This window comes from Solanum stenotomum, chromosome 3 (genome assembly GCF_019186545.1).
Source record: "Solanum stenotomum isolate F172 chromosome 3, ASM1918654v1, whole genome shotgun sequence".
Lineage (NCBI taxonomy): Eukaryota > Viridiplantae > Streptophyta > Magnoliopsida > Solanales > Solanaceae > Solanum > Solanum stenotomum.
Genome location: NC_064284.1, coordinates 15,698,798 through 15,712,838, shown reverse-complemented (window position 1 = coordinate 15,712,838; position 14,041 = coordinate 15,698,798). Strand labels below are relative to the sequence as shown.

At 35.8% G+C, this 14,041-nt stretch overlaps 1 protein-coding gene and 1 non-coding gene across 3 annotated transcripts; one reads left to right on the top strand and one right to left on the bottom strand.

Moving 5' to 3' along the window:
- Positions 1-405: 405 nt before the first annotated feature.
- Positions 406-558, top strand: LOC125861082 (U4 spliceosomal RNA). The gene has a single exon (XR_007445946.1). It is a non-coding gene; the product is annotated as a U4 spliceosomal RNA (small nuclear RNA).
- Positions 559-1,209: 651 nt separating this feature from the next.
- On the bottom strand, positions 1,210-13,051 carry LOC125859962 (serine/threonine-protein kinase TIO). 2 transcript variants are annotated; one of them, XM_049539818.1, is made up of 23 exons: positions 12,923-13,051; positions 12,516-12,618; positions 12,363-12,437; positions 12,011-12,103; positions 11,807-11,881; positions 11,565-11,657; positions 10,175-10,238; positions 10,009-10,093; positions 9,645-9,717; positions 9,492-9,560; positions 9,328-9,408; positions 9,141-9,240; positions 8,918-9,064; positions 7,895-8,033; positions 7,046-7,217; positions 6,623-6,721; positions 6,033-6,542; positions 3,979-5,079; positions 3,324-3,557; positions 2,623-2,766; positions 2,276-2,356; positions 1,976-2,164; positions 1,210-1,730 (listed from the first exon to the last, which is right to left on the bottom strand). In XM_049539818.1, the coding sequence occupies exons 2-23, from the start codon at positions 12,603-12,605 to the stop codon at positions 1,482-1,484; spliced, it is 3,963 nt and encodes a 1,320-aa protein (XP_049395775.1). In that variant the 5' UTR covers positions 12,606-12,618; positions 12,923-13,051; the 3' UTR covers positions 1,210-1,481. The 2 variants fall into 2 exon arrangements, with proteins under 2 accessions (XP_049395775.1, XP_049395774.1); XM_049539817.1 differs by having other exon boundaries at positions 12,516-12,605; positions 12,923-13,046.
- Positions 13,052-14,041: the final 990 nt, after the last annotated feature.

Here is a 14,041-nt window from a genome sequence, read left to right as displayed (position 1 = left end):
TACAATGAATTTGTTGTTGTAGTATCTTATTGACATTTGATTAGATTTTGAAAATCAAAATCTTTAAATATTTTTTCAAACTCCCCATAACTAGTCAGTTTTTGGGTTTTTAGTACTTCCACTTATAAAATTTTATTTTTTCTCAAGTAAAATGCATGTTCAAGCGGGAGCTAAAGTTACGACGGTATTTGGATAAGCTTTTAAGTTCATAAAAATATTGAACTTGTTAGTTCCTTTGTTCCAATTTGTAGGACACCTCTTATTCAATCTTTTTGTCCAAGAGAACTCCATTAAACAATCCATTTCAACCAGTGAGTATCAAAGTAATGGTCCCATATCGGGAAATAAGTGAAAGCGGATGTAAGCGAAGATTATAAAAAGCTAAGGTAATAGATGGTTGAAATCATCTTTGCGCTTGGGGCAATGACGCAGCTAGTGAGGTTCTAACCGAGGCGCGTCTATTGCTGGTTGAAAACTATTTCCAAACCCCCTCTTCGGCCTTGGTTCTGCCTTGGCCGTTGAGAATTTTTGCAAGGGCTCCCCTCACGGGGTAAAGCTCTACAATTCTTAGTCCAATTTTTTTTTAATACTTTGTTGGGGAATGATTGGGTTGTTTGGTAGTGTATTAAAATAATGTATTATTAAAAATGCTTGTATTAGTTATGTATAGATTATTTCTTATGTAGATGTAAAAGTGCTTTTGAGGGTTAATAATATATACATAGCATGAAAAAGTAAAATCAAACAAGAGACTATACACATAGCTAACATGCATTATTTTTGCTAATAGATGTTGCTTAGTGTGTGGTTTATATTTTGTGGTTTGCGAGTTATAATTACACAGTGAGCAAGAGCTGTTGTGGGACTTGGGAGGAAATAATTATATACTGAAAGAAAATTTGGTCTGCAGAAATAAACTTGGTCTTGCAAAAATTCAAGGTTTAAATGCCAGATTTGTGGAAATATTGCAGATGTTTTTTCAAAAAACTTTTGCATGTTGTATGAATTTCGGACAATTAATTGCAAATTTACATATTGTTGCTCAAGTGGTGCATCATCTATCAACTTTTTAAGCATTGAGGAGCCCTTAACAAGGGGAGCTAATGGAGCAGCTATCTTGAGCTTTAGCCCAGGATATACAAAATAAAGGATACGCAGAGCTTTGCATCCATGTTAAAAGTGGATAACAGCATTATATCATACTTGTAACAAGAACAAGAATGGAGCTGCTGCCAAAAAAAAATATTACTAGCTTGTAACCAACCGTGTTATACATATTTTGAGACACATAGTACAAGTTATGAAAGCCAGTAGTTACATATATACTTTTTGCAACCTCAAGCCATTTATGACCTTATGTTGCTTCGACTGAACAAAAGCAATGCATGATAAGCTGACAGAGAGTAGATCAACCTTTTCATAGCGGCACATGAGAGATGAGCTTCAATTCAGTGGCTGTTATATTTCGAGTAAATCAATAATTAATTTACTTCTGTAACTTTCTTGACGATGACAGAGGCATAATTAGCTATTGTTGATTCTGGTGACTGCTGAAGCTGCCTAATCACTGGAAATAGCTCGGATGTGCGGAGGAACTGTCTGCAAGGTGGATGAGCACACATCTTCGCCAGGGAAAATAATGCTATCTTTAAAGGAGACTCATTTATTGTATCTTTTCTACTGGGGCTAAGAGCTACCACGGAACAATCTGTCACCAGCTTCAGTAACGCCTGGGAAAAAAGCACCATCAGCTTTAGTAAGGGGAGTTTGCTGAACACACTCAGCATTCTCTATTAAGATACCACATGCATTAAGGCATTTCCATCCAGGCACTAGAAACTAGTATAAAGTGATGTGCTCTTAAAACATTCTAGTTTAGAAACAGTATCTTCACAAATAAAAAAGAAACAATATGTTTGGTTTGCTAAGCAAATAAGGAATTGTGAAGGTAAAACATGACAGGGGCATGAAAAACCTGCATGGCTCCTTTAGAGACGATATCTTCGCAAAGTTTGTTGGAGTTGCGGACAAGGTTACTCAGTGCCCCAGCAGCATTGGCCTTGGTTTTGTCTTCCTCTGCTGAAAGCAGCAGATATGAGAGCTGAGGAATGGATCTCCTGAGCTCATCATACAGCAGCTCATTATGATAGGCAGCATTGCCGATCTACAAATGGAGAAAGATTTTCCTCAGCCAACAATTCATAACTATAGTTTGATTGAGATTAAAAAGTAATTTGATTCTATCAAACAGTGTGAAAGCAAACAAAAGGTTTACAGCAAAGCAAGCAAACTTCCGCGTTCTTTTGTCAGAATCAGCACATCGGTCAATGAGAAGACTAATGATACCGCGCTTTGCCTACAAAATAGGAAAAAAAACAACTGAGTTCGAAGAGTAAGAATTATAATAATTATTAACTAATTTGAATGAAACTTGATTTCTGAGTTCTTAGACAAAATAAAATTAAAAAAATTCCAATTTCATGTCTTAAATGAAATAAGTTGAAGAGGGACAAACTCTAAACTGCAAAACCTCAATAGACAGTAATGTCAAAACTACAAAAGAAAGATCATTTTGGTTTAAACTAGATTTAGATGAAACCAGAGGTTATTCAGGAAGATTACCAGTGATGCATAGAAATAGGAGCTGTGACGACACATATTTCCTATAGCACTGCATGTTTTGGCACGCACATTAGGATCTTTATCAGTTAGGAAGCCCTTCAGAAACTCCAAGATAGCTGCCCCATCAACGTATTCATAGAAGGCCTGGATGCATATGACAGTTATAACCAGCGTCAGCATAGTTGAGAAAATTTATGTGGTACAAACAAGCTCTTCAATGATTACAGACATCTCTGTCGAATAAGTATCAATAAATGAGTCCACAACATAAAATGATGTTTTAACATGTCACACTAATTACAAGGTACTCCCTTAATACCGAAACAAACATATGACCTGCGTCCCATGAGAAAGGCTGGAGACTAAAATTCTTGACTAGACTATGATATCATGTTTGATATAGATAACAGTTTAAAACACAAAAACTAAACAATCCGTAACAGTTAAAATCACTTAAAATGAATGACCAACTTCAAACTTACGTTTCACAAATTTAGTTAACTATGACCATACAAACCCAACTTTAAAGATCATATATTCTTATTTTCCACATATTGCAATTAAAAAAATCATGAATAGTAGAGGAGGTATCAAAAACATTTTAAGTGATTAAACAGCCAATGACATTATCAATAAAAAATTAAAAGTCACTGAAGTTCACCATCGATCAACTAAGAGAGTACGTGCAGTTAAGAATTGACCTTATCCATGCGAGCTAAATCTGAAACAACCATAAGAACATCCAGAACAACTTCTCCGGGGCATGAACCATCAAGTAGAGACTTCATTCTTCTAGGATCCAACAATCCTTTACCCAATAGTTGAACAGCAAGAGGTCGGTGTGCTGTCATTTTGGCAAGAAATGCAACAGGTCTCGCTTTATCTCTGGATTCCATGTGTTCCAAACACCGAAGAATAATGCCTGGAACTCCTACCTGCAAGCACAGAGCATATCTATCATGGGTTATCCAATCCAATGTTATACTAGGGTGTGTTATCTCATTAATTTTTCCTATAGAGAGGACAAAAGGTGAAGTACAGAGGACCATGTGTGCCATCCATGCGGTTGAATGATGCTAGGAAATGTGTCTCTTTATACATACTTGGTTATTCAAAGCTTAAAAACTATATGGAGAATCATCTACTGATGACACATATAATGACTCCTAGTTGGCATTATGCCCAACTTGCAATTAGCTTGGCTCAATGGCTTGTACTTGTGATCGTTCATGCTTACATTTCCATGATTATCCTTTGAAATTTGGCCAACAAACTGTAAACCACACTCAGAACCTAATCCTTGAAGTACACAATATTTTAAATAAAATTATTTGAAGGGAAGATGCAAAGTCAAACCTCCAATAAGATTTGAGTATACTTCCCCAAATGTGATTCAATTGCTTTCACCATGTCCTTGTCTTCAGGACAAACTCTTCCACCAGGTGAACCAACATTAAGGAGAAATCCACTATTCACTGAAGCAGTAGCAGATGGCAAACCGAGACCATTCTGTACAGCCACAAAAGGAAATGCCAAAAGATCTATAACTGTATTTATTGTATCCCTAATCCCATCCACCCCACCACCAGGTCCAGTCCAAGATTTGACTAGCTTAAGATGCATGTCCAATATCAAATCTGATATGACCTTGACATGCTCCGTCTTGAGCAATATATGACGAAAAGTGGACACCCCCCCAGTAAGACATTGACAAAGCAATGAAATGCTCCATGGAACTCCAATTGGTGATAGCCCAATATGATCTTTCGATAAATTGGATTCTTCAGAAGAGGCCTCTGTAATGTTGCCTGATAACAAATCAATAAGAAGCTGTGGAATACCACTTGCACAGGAGTGTTGCACAGCCAATGGTCCTTCCTTCTTCAGTCGTATGTCCAATAACCCAATAGATCCATCTCTTAGGCCATGCCAATGTGAAAGCATTCCACTAAACATACTTCCATCTTGTTCATTAACAGGATTCCTAAGGTATTCACATAGCTTGGCAGTCCTAGGGATCATTGGCACAGCTATGTCAAGAATGGTAGTTTCAACTGTGCAGCCAGTTTCAAGAGACAGAATGGATGCTAGAGCTAGCATTGCAGATGCAGAATGAGGTTGGCATAATGACTGCACATCAGCAGAGAAATAATGTGCAAGATCAGAGAGCCGAGTGAGCTGCTTTCTTGAAGATGTAGTTAAAATGAACAAGGCAGAATTCCTTCCTGATGCCTTTAGACATTGGGCGATGGTGGCAAGAAGAAGGCTTAAGTGCAGAACCAAGGTATTTGCTTCTCCTCCACGTGATTTCTTAGCTGATGATAGTACAGAGAAAAGCTCTGAAACAATAGTGCCATCTCCTCCTCCACTCACGACTGTAGTAACGGGAAGAGAACTGGGCAGACCACACAGGATAGTGGCAACAATTCCACTATGCAAGCAACACCTCAGAACAAGCTGAAAAAAAAGAAGCATTAGTTAATAATTTTGACATGTGACTAGACTAGAGACACACAATATAAGCTACTTTACTCATCGTCCATAAAACCTAACCTACTTTCACGGTGCACTTTTATGTGAAAAAACAGAACAGAGTAAATTCTCACGATGAGATATAATAGCCCAATTAGATGTTTCTTCAAAGAGTATGCGTCAGTGTCATCAAAAGTCATTGCTTTGTTGCTTAAACCAAAGCAGCAAAGTGAAGCAAGGAGGTATCGCTTTATAGAATTGTGCCCAAAGTGAACCTAATGAGAACTGATTGGTTCGTTGAATATCAACTTTGAAGAATTGGATCAATATCAGCATTATTATATATTGGATACTGATATCAGATATTTTTATTGTAATTTGACCGCCATAGTACTAGATTCATATATGTTTGGTTCTTTAGTGTCATGAATTGAGTACTTCACTTCAAAGAAGCACCCACTTCACTTCTTGATTTTCGATTCAAGCTCAACGGACCTTGTCCTGCTACTTTAACATGCATTATTCTTCCTTTTCATGTTACATTACCAGAGGTCGTGTCTAGGAGAGATGAAGGAGAGAGCAGTCTTGCTTTACTGCATCTGCTTGCTATAAGTGGGAACGGAAGTATTTGAGCAACTAACTATGTGAGACCAGGACCACCAACTAAGATATAATAATAATAATAGCACAGAACCTTTCATCAAATGCCAGTTAGTAAGTGTTCCAGAACATTTTGCGATGCAATTATTGGCCTAGAGATGGTAAATGTTAACTGAGAAATGGACATTGGTGATCTGTAAATAAAACTGAGGGAGAGAAACAGAGAAAATAGAAGATCCAAGTTACTGTGCTTCAAACATCCACAAAAGTCCAACAAGTGAAAACTTATCAAGCAAGTACCAGTAAAACATAGTAAATGGCAGCAAAGAGATAGACACCTGTACTCCACCACAGATAGAAGCCTCAAGACGTTGATGCAAACAATAATAAACAGCCAGTTGTACTGCTTTGGATCTTAGAAATGCTTTTGTCATGGCATCAATTATTTTTGTTGAATCTCCTCCAAGTAATGGACCTCGCTCATGGTCCTTGATGTCAAGTCGATGTAAAGAAGGATTTCGCAAAGAGCTAATTGGGAAATGGAATCTATTTTCTCTTAGAGAAAGAAGTTCAAATGCATCCACCAGCAACCAAAGAGCCCTGCAGGCTTCAGCAGCAGCTCGCAGTAAATTTGAGGAACCTGACCCTGATGTAGCTAAGCACAAAATCAAAAGGTCTGCTATGCCAGAACTGCTAGCATGGTCTAGAAGCTCTTTCAGAGTTCCTATTAGGGTTGGTGGAGAAGATGATACTTTAAGAGCCTGAGCCACTCGAAACAATATAGCTGCAATGCAACCAGTTGACTCAGACAAAACTCGACCAGAAGCATCATCCAGATTATTTATGACCTGTATAATTGTATATGACAGTTTAAAACAAATATACAAGTTGACATATGTGCATAGTTTTCCATGTTCAAAAACCTAACCTGTGAGTACAACACAAGCAGAGTTCTCCAATGCCCTAAACATGAGCTACCAATAGCACCTCCACAGTTATCTAACATTTTTTTGGTGACTGAAAAACTCTGCAAAACAGTCAAGACCACAAGATCATAATTTTTTAAGGAAGCAAAACAATATCAGAAATATAAGTGAAAATTGTATTGAAGGATATATGTTATCCAAAATGCATATTGGTCCTAGTGAAACATGGCTCTGTTTTCCTTCTTATTTTAACACTAAAGTTTGGACAAGAATGAAGCTGCAAAGTTTGAGATTATAGCTATATCATCGAAGTTCATGGAAAAGATGTGTAATTAGAGTTCACAAGGAAAGAAACCCATATCAGGGCAAAACTTCTTCCTTTTCAAATTTGGTCTGGTGAATGAGGATGGTTCCCACAAAATTACCTTCATCAGCAATTCAGCTGCATTAGAAGACCTGACTTTAAGTACAGTAGAAGTCAAACCAAGAAGTACACAGATAATTTGATCAAGAGTCCCACTTGAGTTGATTGCACCGGCTGCAACTAAGTTTGAAAGGATTCTAAGTGATTGGTTTAATATGACAAAATCGTGATCCCTGTGCAAGAAGCAAGCAGGTTAGTAATATCAAAAGTAACAATTGTGTGCCTACTTACTTCAACAAGATTTCAATTCTTGTAACCATAAAATATTACTAACTTTGGTGTGATAAATGATACAAAAAGTCAAACTCTAGTAGCAAAACCTCTGAAAATGAAAATTAATCTTTCTCCTTTAATTATTTACAAACATGCAGATGGAATTCATTCTCATAGCATTATTGTGGCAGGGTAAAGAAATCCTCAATATCATCAACGCTATCAATTGGATGCAAATTAGACAGTAAGAAAGTGACAAAACAAGCTGAACAATTAATCTAGAAACTACCAAGTTCTCTCTCTGTTTCAGTTTGTTTGTATTAGTTTGACTTGGCACGGAGATTAAGAAAGTAAAGAAGATTGTTGAATCTTGTGGTCTTAAACTAAGGATATGTATAATGTACCAAAATGCCCTTTAATCTTGTGGTCTTAAACATGTCATGCGAGATGTTGAAATTAAAGAGTTTCCAAATAAGGGGAAGAGGCCTTCTTTTTTTAACAAACTAAACGAGAAAGTAAGACAAACAAATTGAAACAGAGGGAGTGATGAATATGATACCTACTCGTTGAATAACTATACAATATCATGTCTAATCAAATAAGATGCTACACACCTCTTATACAAAACTCTATTTACCTGCTAGGAACTTTTGATTCATCACACAAGTTTCTTAGCGGAACTAAAATAGCTGATAATGCATCATTATCTTGACCAATAACTTTTGCACCCTTAACTGTTCGGGAGTTGTTTTCCAGTCGGTCTAAAACCTGACAACCTGAAAAGACAACATAAATCATGGATATTTATAAAATACTGGATGTGATTTAGGAAAGTTGGTAAAGATTATTTGATCCTCCCCTCTCTGAAACAAACACAAAAAATGAACAGAAACATATGAATGGGATACTATTAGTTACTACACAGTTAGAAGCATGAGCAAGAACTAACTTATGATGAAATTCAAATGTCACAAGAAGGTAAGAAAGATGAGCTAAAGAAACCGACAGAGAAAGAAAGTGTTATTACTGTGCATCTAAAATTCAGATAAGTAATAGTATTACAAATATTGTATTACATGCATACAGCATCGACAGACAATTCTTCAAAAAGCTGAACATTGTGTTTGTCCTTCGTACAGACGAAAACTCAATGCCTAGTGTCAGTGATAACAGTGTAACTGATAGGAGCTACTATACCTCAAGCAAAACCTACAGTTGGTGGTCGTTTGTCTCATAGTGGTGCGAAAGAAGAAAATATTCAGTTACTTGCATGATCAGAAACAAAGAGAGTAACTATAGAGCCACTTCGAATCAATTTAAAAAAGAAAATTAAATGAACATCATGACAAGAGTTACATTTACACCATTCCTTACTTATCATGGTTTGACTCTTGTATGAGATATTGACTTAATTATTTCAACGTTCAGGATTTAATACTAATTCTTTTTGAAAAAGATTAACTATATACAGGTCCTATGTTTTAATCAAATTACAATTAGTAAAGAGGAAATAAAAGAATAAAGTTCTTCCTTTGTTGCCTATGTTGAAAACAGTTATATCAGTTGCATTGTATATGAGCACATAGTAACCCCAAGATTTTGCAGCATGATCACATAAATAGAAAATTTAGCCTATTCTTTAGACCTGAACACAACTAACCTGACTGTACAATATCATCAGGCTGTGAGAAACCAGGGAACTCCTCTGGTGAAGCATTGACTGTGACGTCTGGACTCTTCAAATGAACCTCAGTCTGAAGGTTCCCTGTGTTTCCATTTCCACTTACAGCTTGAATATGATTTTTACCTGCAATGATATCCCTTGAGATAGATGAATTAAGAAAAATTAGACATGCAATCTGATATGTGAATGGAAGTCTTACTTTCGGGTGTTGCAACATTCAGCTGAGTTGATTGAATATCTCCTTTCCCCCTCCAAGTTGCATCAGATCCCTTTGTAGTAGCTGCAGCAGCACGAATCTCCTGTTATTTTGATAAATTGTTCCATTAATGAAAGACCAAAATGGAAGATTCAAAATAAGTAGCTTGCTTTTCAATATCTGTAATTACCCTAGCTTCCACATCCTCCAATGTTTCTTGAACAAATGGATGATCAAGAAGTGCTGGCCAAGTCAGTCTATTTTGCGGTACCTGATTCACAGAATGATCACTAGATCAAAAGTAGGAAGCTAAAAATATAGAAGTGTAAGGGCTTTAATTATATAGAGGGAAACCTTGTTAAGCAGGCCCTTCAGAAAACTCTTGAAGGTTGAGCTCATATTGTCTGGATACTTAACTGGGTCCTGAGAATAAGTGTGTTTACAAGTTAGAGGTCTAACCAACCACAGCTCTAGATCCAAAATCTATTCAAGAGTAATCTTGGTTACCTTGATGATGTGACGAACAAGAGCATAAACTGAATTAGTGTAAAATGGAGGCTGACCAACAAACAGCTCATATCTGCATAAAATCGGTTGATTAAATTCATTAGGAGAAATACCGTTGAAGAAGAAGGTCAATTATTAATTACAGGAGATTTGTGTTGTAGTTGTAAAAGTTGTAATTATTAATGCCTCCTAGCTGTAAATTTTGTTCTTTTTTTTTCTTCTTAAAATCAAAGGAGCTCCTTTCGTCTAAGAAAGACTTCAAGCTTCCCTCCAGCCAGAAGGAAAGTTGTTTCCAATAATCGCAAATTATCTTTTTGAAGTGATTCAGAACACTGAAAACATTCCTAAAGTAGATGTCACATACAAGATAACACCAAGAGACCACAAATCAGCAGTGTGGTTGTATGGTTGTTCTCGTACCAATTCTGGAGCCATATACAATGGTGTACCTAAGAAAATGAAAGAGAACCGAGGATCAGGAGCAGAGTAGACCAACAGTAGTTTGTATCAACCACTTGATTGAAATTCACCTTTTATGGATCGCAGAACTACTGTGTTTGTGGACATGGCTCGTGCAAAACCAAAGTCACAAAGCTGTTAAATAAAAAAAGAAAAATAGAAGAGACATGAGAAGATAGGTTACATCTTTGCTGCTGGATGCAGAGTACAACAAGCACCACGTTATACACTGGCATATCATTCACAAAAAAACCAAGACAAACTAGCTCTAACACATTTTACAGTATCATCGCAAGTTCTCGTTCTGTAATAATGCTTTAACAAATTTAGCAGGCTAGTTGTCATATAGCCACAGAACATACCAATGAATAAGCTAAATTATGTTCCCCCAAGGAACTAAAATAAGAGTAGATCCCTGGAAAAAAAAAGTAGTGAATGCATGAAGACAATGCAACAATAAAACTACGCTTGAATCAGTTGGGATTGGCTATCATAATCTGTAAAATCTTAACCATCCATTTCACTCCATTTTGATGCATCTGCAATGCTCAATAATTGGACCTAATGTAAGGAAATCTCAACATTTTTCACTAGCATACAAATCTCTAGAAGTCTCCAAATGGACTGGACCTAAAGCAAGGAAAACAACATGAATAAACCTTAATCCCGACTTGATGGTATCACCTCTATGGATCTTTTTCTTCCATATTTTTTTTTTAAGGCTGTGTTGATTTCAGGAATTGTATGTCTTTCAAGACAACCCCTTTCCATGTGATTTTAGGTCTACATCTATCCCCTTTTAGCTCAATTATCATAATTTCACATCTATAGACTGATGCATCTAAAGGTCTATGTAGGACATGACCAAAACTTCAAGTGACTTTCTCTTATGTTATCGTCTATCTATAATAATTGCACTTTTTCGCCTAAGCTGATTATTTGTAACCTTAAATGATTGCATATCCATCTTAAATACGCAGTTTTGCCTCACTCGTCTTGTGGATATGTTGGCCCAAATTGCATTGCCAGTCTTACAATCGTTCTATAGTGCAAAGTGCAAACCTTCAGTCAACATTCTGCCACTGCTGCCAGTTGAACTGAATGATGTCAAAATATACTCACAAGTCACAAAGGAACTGATGGTGAATAAGAAACAAATCTTTTGATGGAGTTTTATGCTTGCTCCACTATAACTCAATTTCTAAGCATGTTAGGAGAGACATCACCTCATACGCAATCATAAACCAAAAAGAGGAACCACTGACTGCAGTTTAACATGAAATCACAACATTTTGAATGGGCAAAACCATATAACACTAACTGGTTAACAAAGAGATCATAACTAGAATAACATCCATAAGATAAAAAAGTGTGAATTGTGTTTTATGTAATATCCAATAACACAATTCCATGAAATTATTGGTCCATACTACAAATTAGTCATAAAATTCAGCTACTAACCTTGACAATAGATCCAGCACCAATGAGAATATTTTGTGGTTTCATGTCACGGTGTATTATACGATTTGAGTGTAAATAATGCAGTGCTCTTACCTGAAAATGAACAGAAAAATACAGTTAAATAAATAAATAAAAAACAAAGATATAAATGTGGGATCATGATGGAATTCCTCTGCAGATTAGTAGTTGAAGGAAGAAAGCAATGTACATATTAAAAGAAATTGAAATTCTGTGTAGGTTACCAATTGCTTTGCAATTGCTTGCACTTGTTCCTCAGGGAGGCTTTTGTCATCTTCAAGAATTTCAAACAGCTCACCCTGGATATGATAGTTTTCATTAGTCAGCCATAGAAATTCAATATGTCTCTATGCATGTTGGAGGAAATGCAAATGGCATTGTGCTCTAACTTTTGAAGGAGAGATAAATAGATAGAGGAGACCAATTACTTGAGCAAATTCTGTAACGACACAAAACTCCTGTGGGCTTTCAAAAGAATCGAGCATCTCTATAATATTTTCATGTTTCAACTTTCTGAGGATCTGCACCATTTGAATAACCTCTATGAGAAAATAGAGACAGCACAAGTAGAGCTTCAACAAACAGTAAAATCTAGATGAAACAGAAATATATGGCACAAACTCAATTGAGAGAGATTAGATAAGATCACAGAACTTCATAATCATTCTGTCCCCGAAAAATCCAAGGAAATATTTTTTGAACCACATTATGTAAACCTAGCTTCTCGAACAGGAGTATTCACAAGCAAAAACACCAAAAAGGTAAGTAGCACAAGAATACCTCAATTTCCTGCCTTAAGTTGTGAATGTCCTTCTCGCTTTTCCCATGTTTCGGAATAAATTTCATTGCAACCGTCTGAAAGCAATCAAATTTAAAAGTAAGAGATAAAAAAATAATTAGAATAACCAGCAAAAGCACTAAAATAAAATGTACCTGGCCAGTATACTTTCGCCTCCCTTTGTACACCTTCCCAAAAGAGCCCTCGCCTACAAGCTCTATCACATGGTAGTTCTCCACACCCATCTTCAAAATTATTCTGAGGGGGAAAACAATATTTTCTTAATTTTGACACAAATATACAAACATGTATAATCCTAGCAGTAATTTCAAAAACCAAAAAAAATCGCACAATTACTGCAGACAAGCAGCTACCTGTTGTTTAGATTGGATTAAAACGGATACAAATTCAGATCGAAATTGACGGGATGATTCAAAACATAGAGCATAGTATACAAGTCAATTTCTAATCTACAAGTTCAAAAACGACAATTTATAATCTCTACTAACAACTGATGATTGCTACTAAATCCGAAATAAGTGATAAGAAGTGGAGAGTTTACCGTTTATTGATGAAATCCTGCAGAACTTGGCGAGTGAAATTCAAAAAGGGGAACAGTGGATTTTGGGTAAGAAATGGAAACGTTAGGATTTAGACGGAGAGAGGTGGATTTGCATTTGAAATATGGTATGGTCCCTCAAAAACCTTTTCCCGCTCGGCAGAGAGAGAAAAAAAATGTACATGACAAAATGATCCTTTAATTTTTGGATAGGTTCAAAATAATCCTTTAAATATGTTCTGAGCAGTTTATCGGTTTGAAAAATACTTCAACTTTGGCCGAAATTGTTGTTACGATACCAAACTTTATGGAGGACCTTTTATCCTGCACAATTTAATAGTGCATTTTAAAGGTATATATGTGTTCACATGAACACCTTACTATTTATAATATGTAATATTTATGATGTCTACGTGGGCACATATATACCTTTAAAATACACTATTAAATAGTGCAGGAGTAAAAGATCTTTCCAAAGTTCGGTATTGTTACAACAATTTCGATCAAAGTTCGAATATATTCAGACTTTTTTCCCTTCGATACATTAAATTTGTCAAAAGTGAATAATTTTGTCTTTGTCAAATATTTCACGACTTTATATCACTTAGGTTTAATGAGAATTTGATATGTTGTGATTTGTGTGGTTGGGGGAGAGGGGAGAGATCAATAAAAACTCACATTTGAAAATTGAAGGAAGGTTATAGTTTCTATTATTTTTTATCTATTTTTAAACTTTTTGCTTTTTTAGGTGTAATTTTTTCTGTTTATCTAGTAGTATAATTTTTGAGTTACAATTTCTAGAATTTGATAGGACTTTTGTGTTTTGGTAAATCTTCTTTTTTCTATCTTGTCAAATCTAATGGGCAACATTCGGCCCAAATCAAAAGTAAACAATTTTAAATCTAAAACTGTTCAAAAAGTACATTTAAATGACTTTGAACCAACCTCCATACATAATGGACTATTTCAAACTCTTTTTGTAACTTATTTAAAAAACTTCAAAATACTTTTTAGAAAGCATGTTTGATATATCAACTTTTTGTAAGATAAAAAAAATACCTCCATCTTTTTCCATAAGCAATAGAAACTAAGGGAAGTTTTGTGAAATCGGACGGAATGAAC

What these genes read in the sequence shown, in the direction of transcription:
- LOC125859962 (XM_049539818.1), bottom strand. Translation starts at nt 12,605, where the DNA reads ATGGGTGTGGAGAACTACCATGTGATAGAGCTTGTAGGCGAGGGCTCT. An exon ending in TGCTTGTGTTGTACTCACAG is followed by an intron (nt 6,543 to 6,622) that starts GTTAGGTTTTTG and finishes ACAATTATACAG; the next exon opens with GTCATAAATAATCTGGATGA. An exon ending in ATTTAGCTCGCATGGATAAG is followed by an intron (nt 2,767 to 3,323) that starts GTCAATTCTTAA and finishes ATATGCATCCAG; the next exon opens with GCCTTCTATGAATACGTTGA.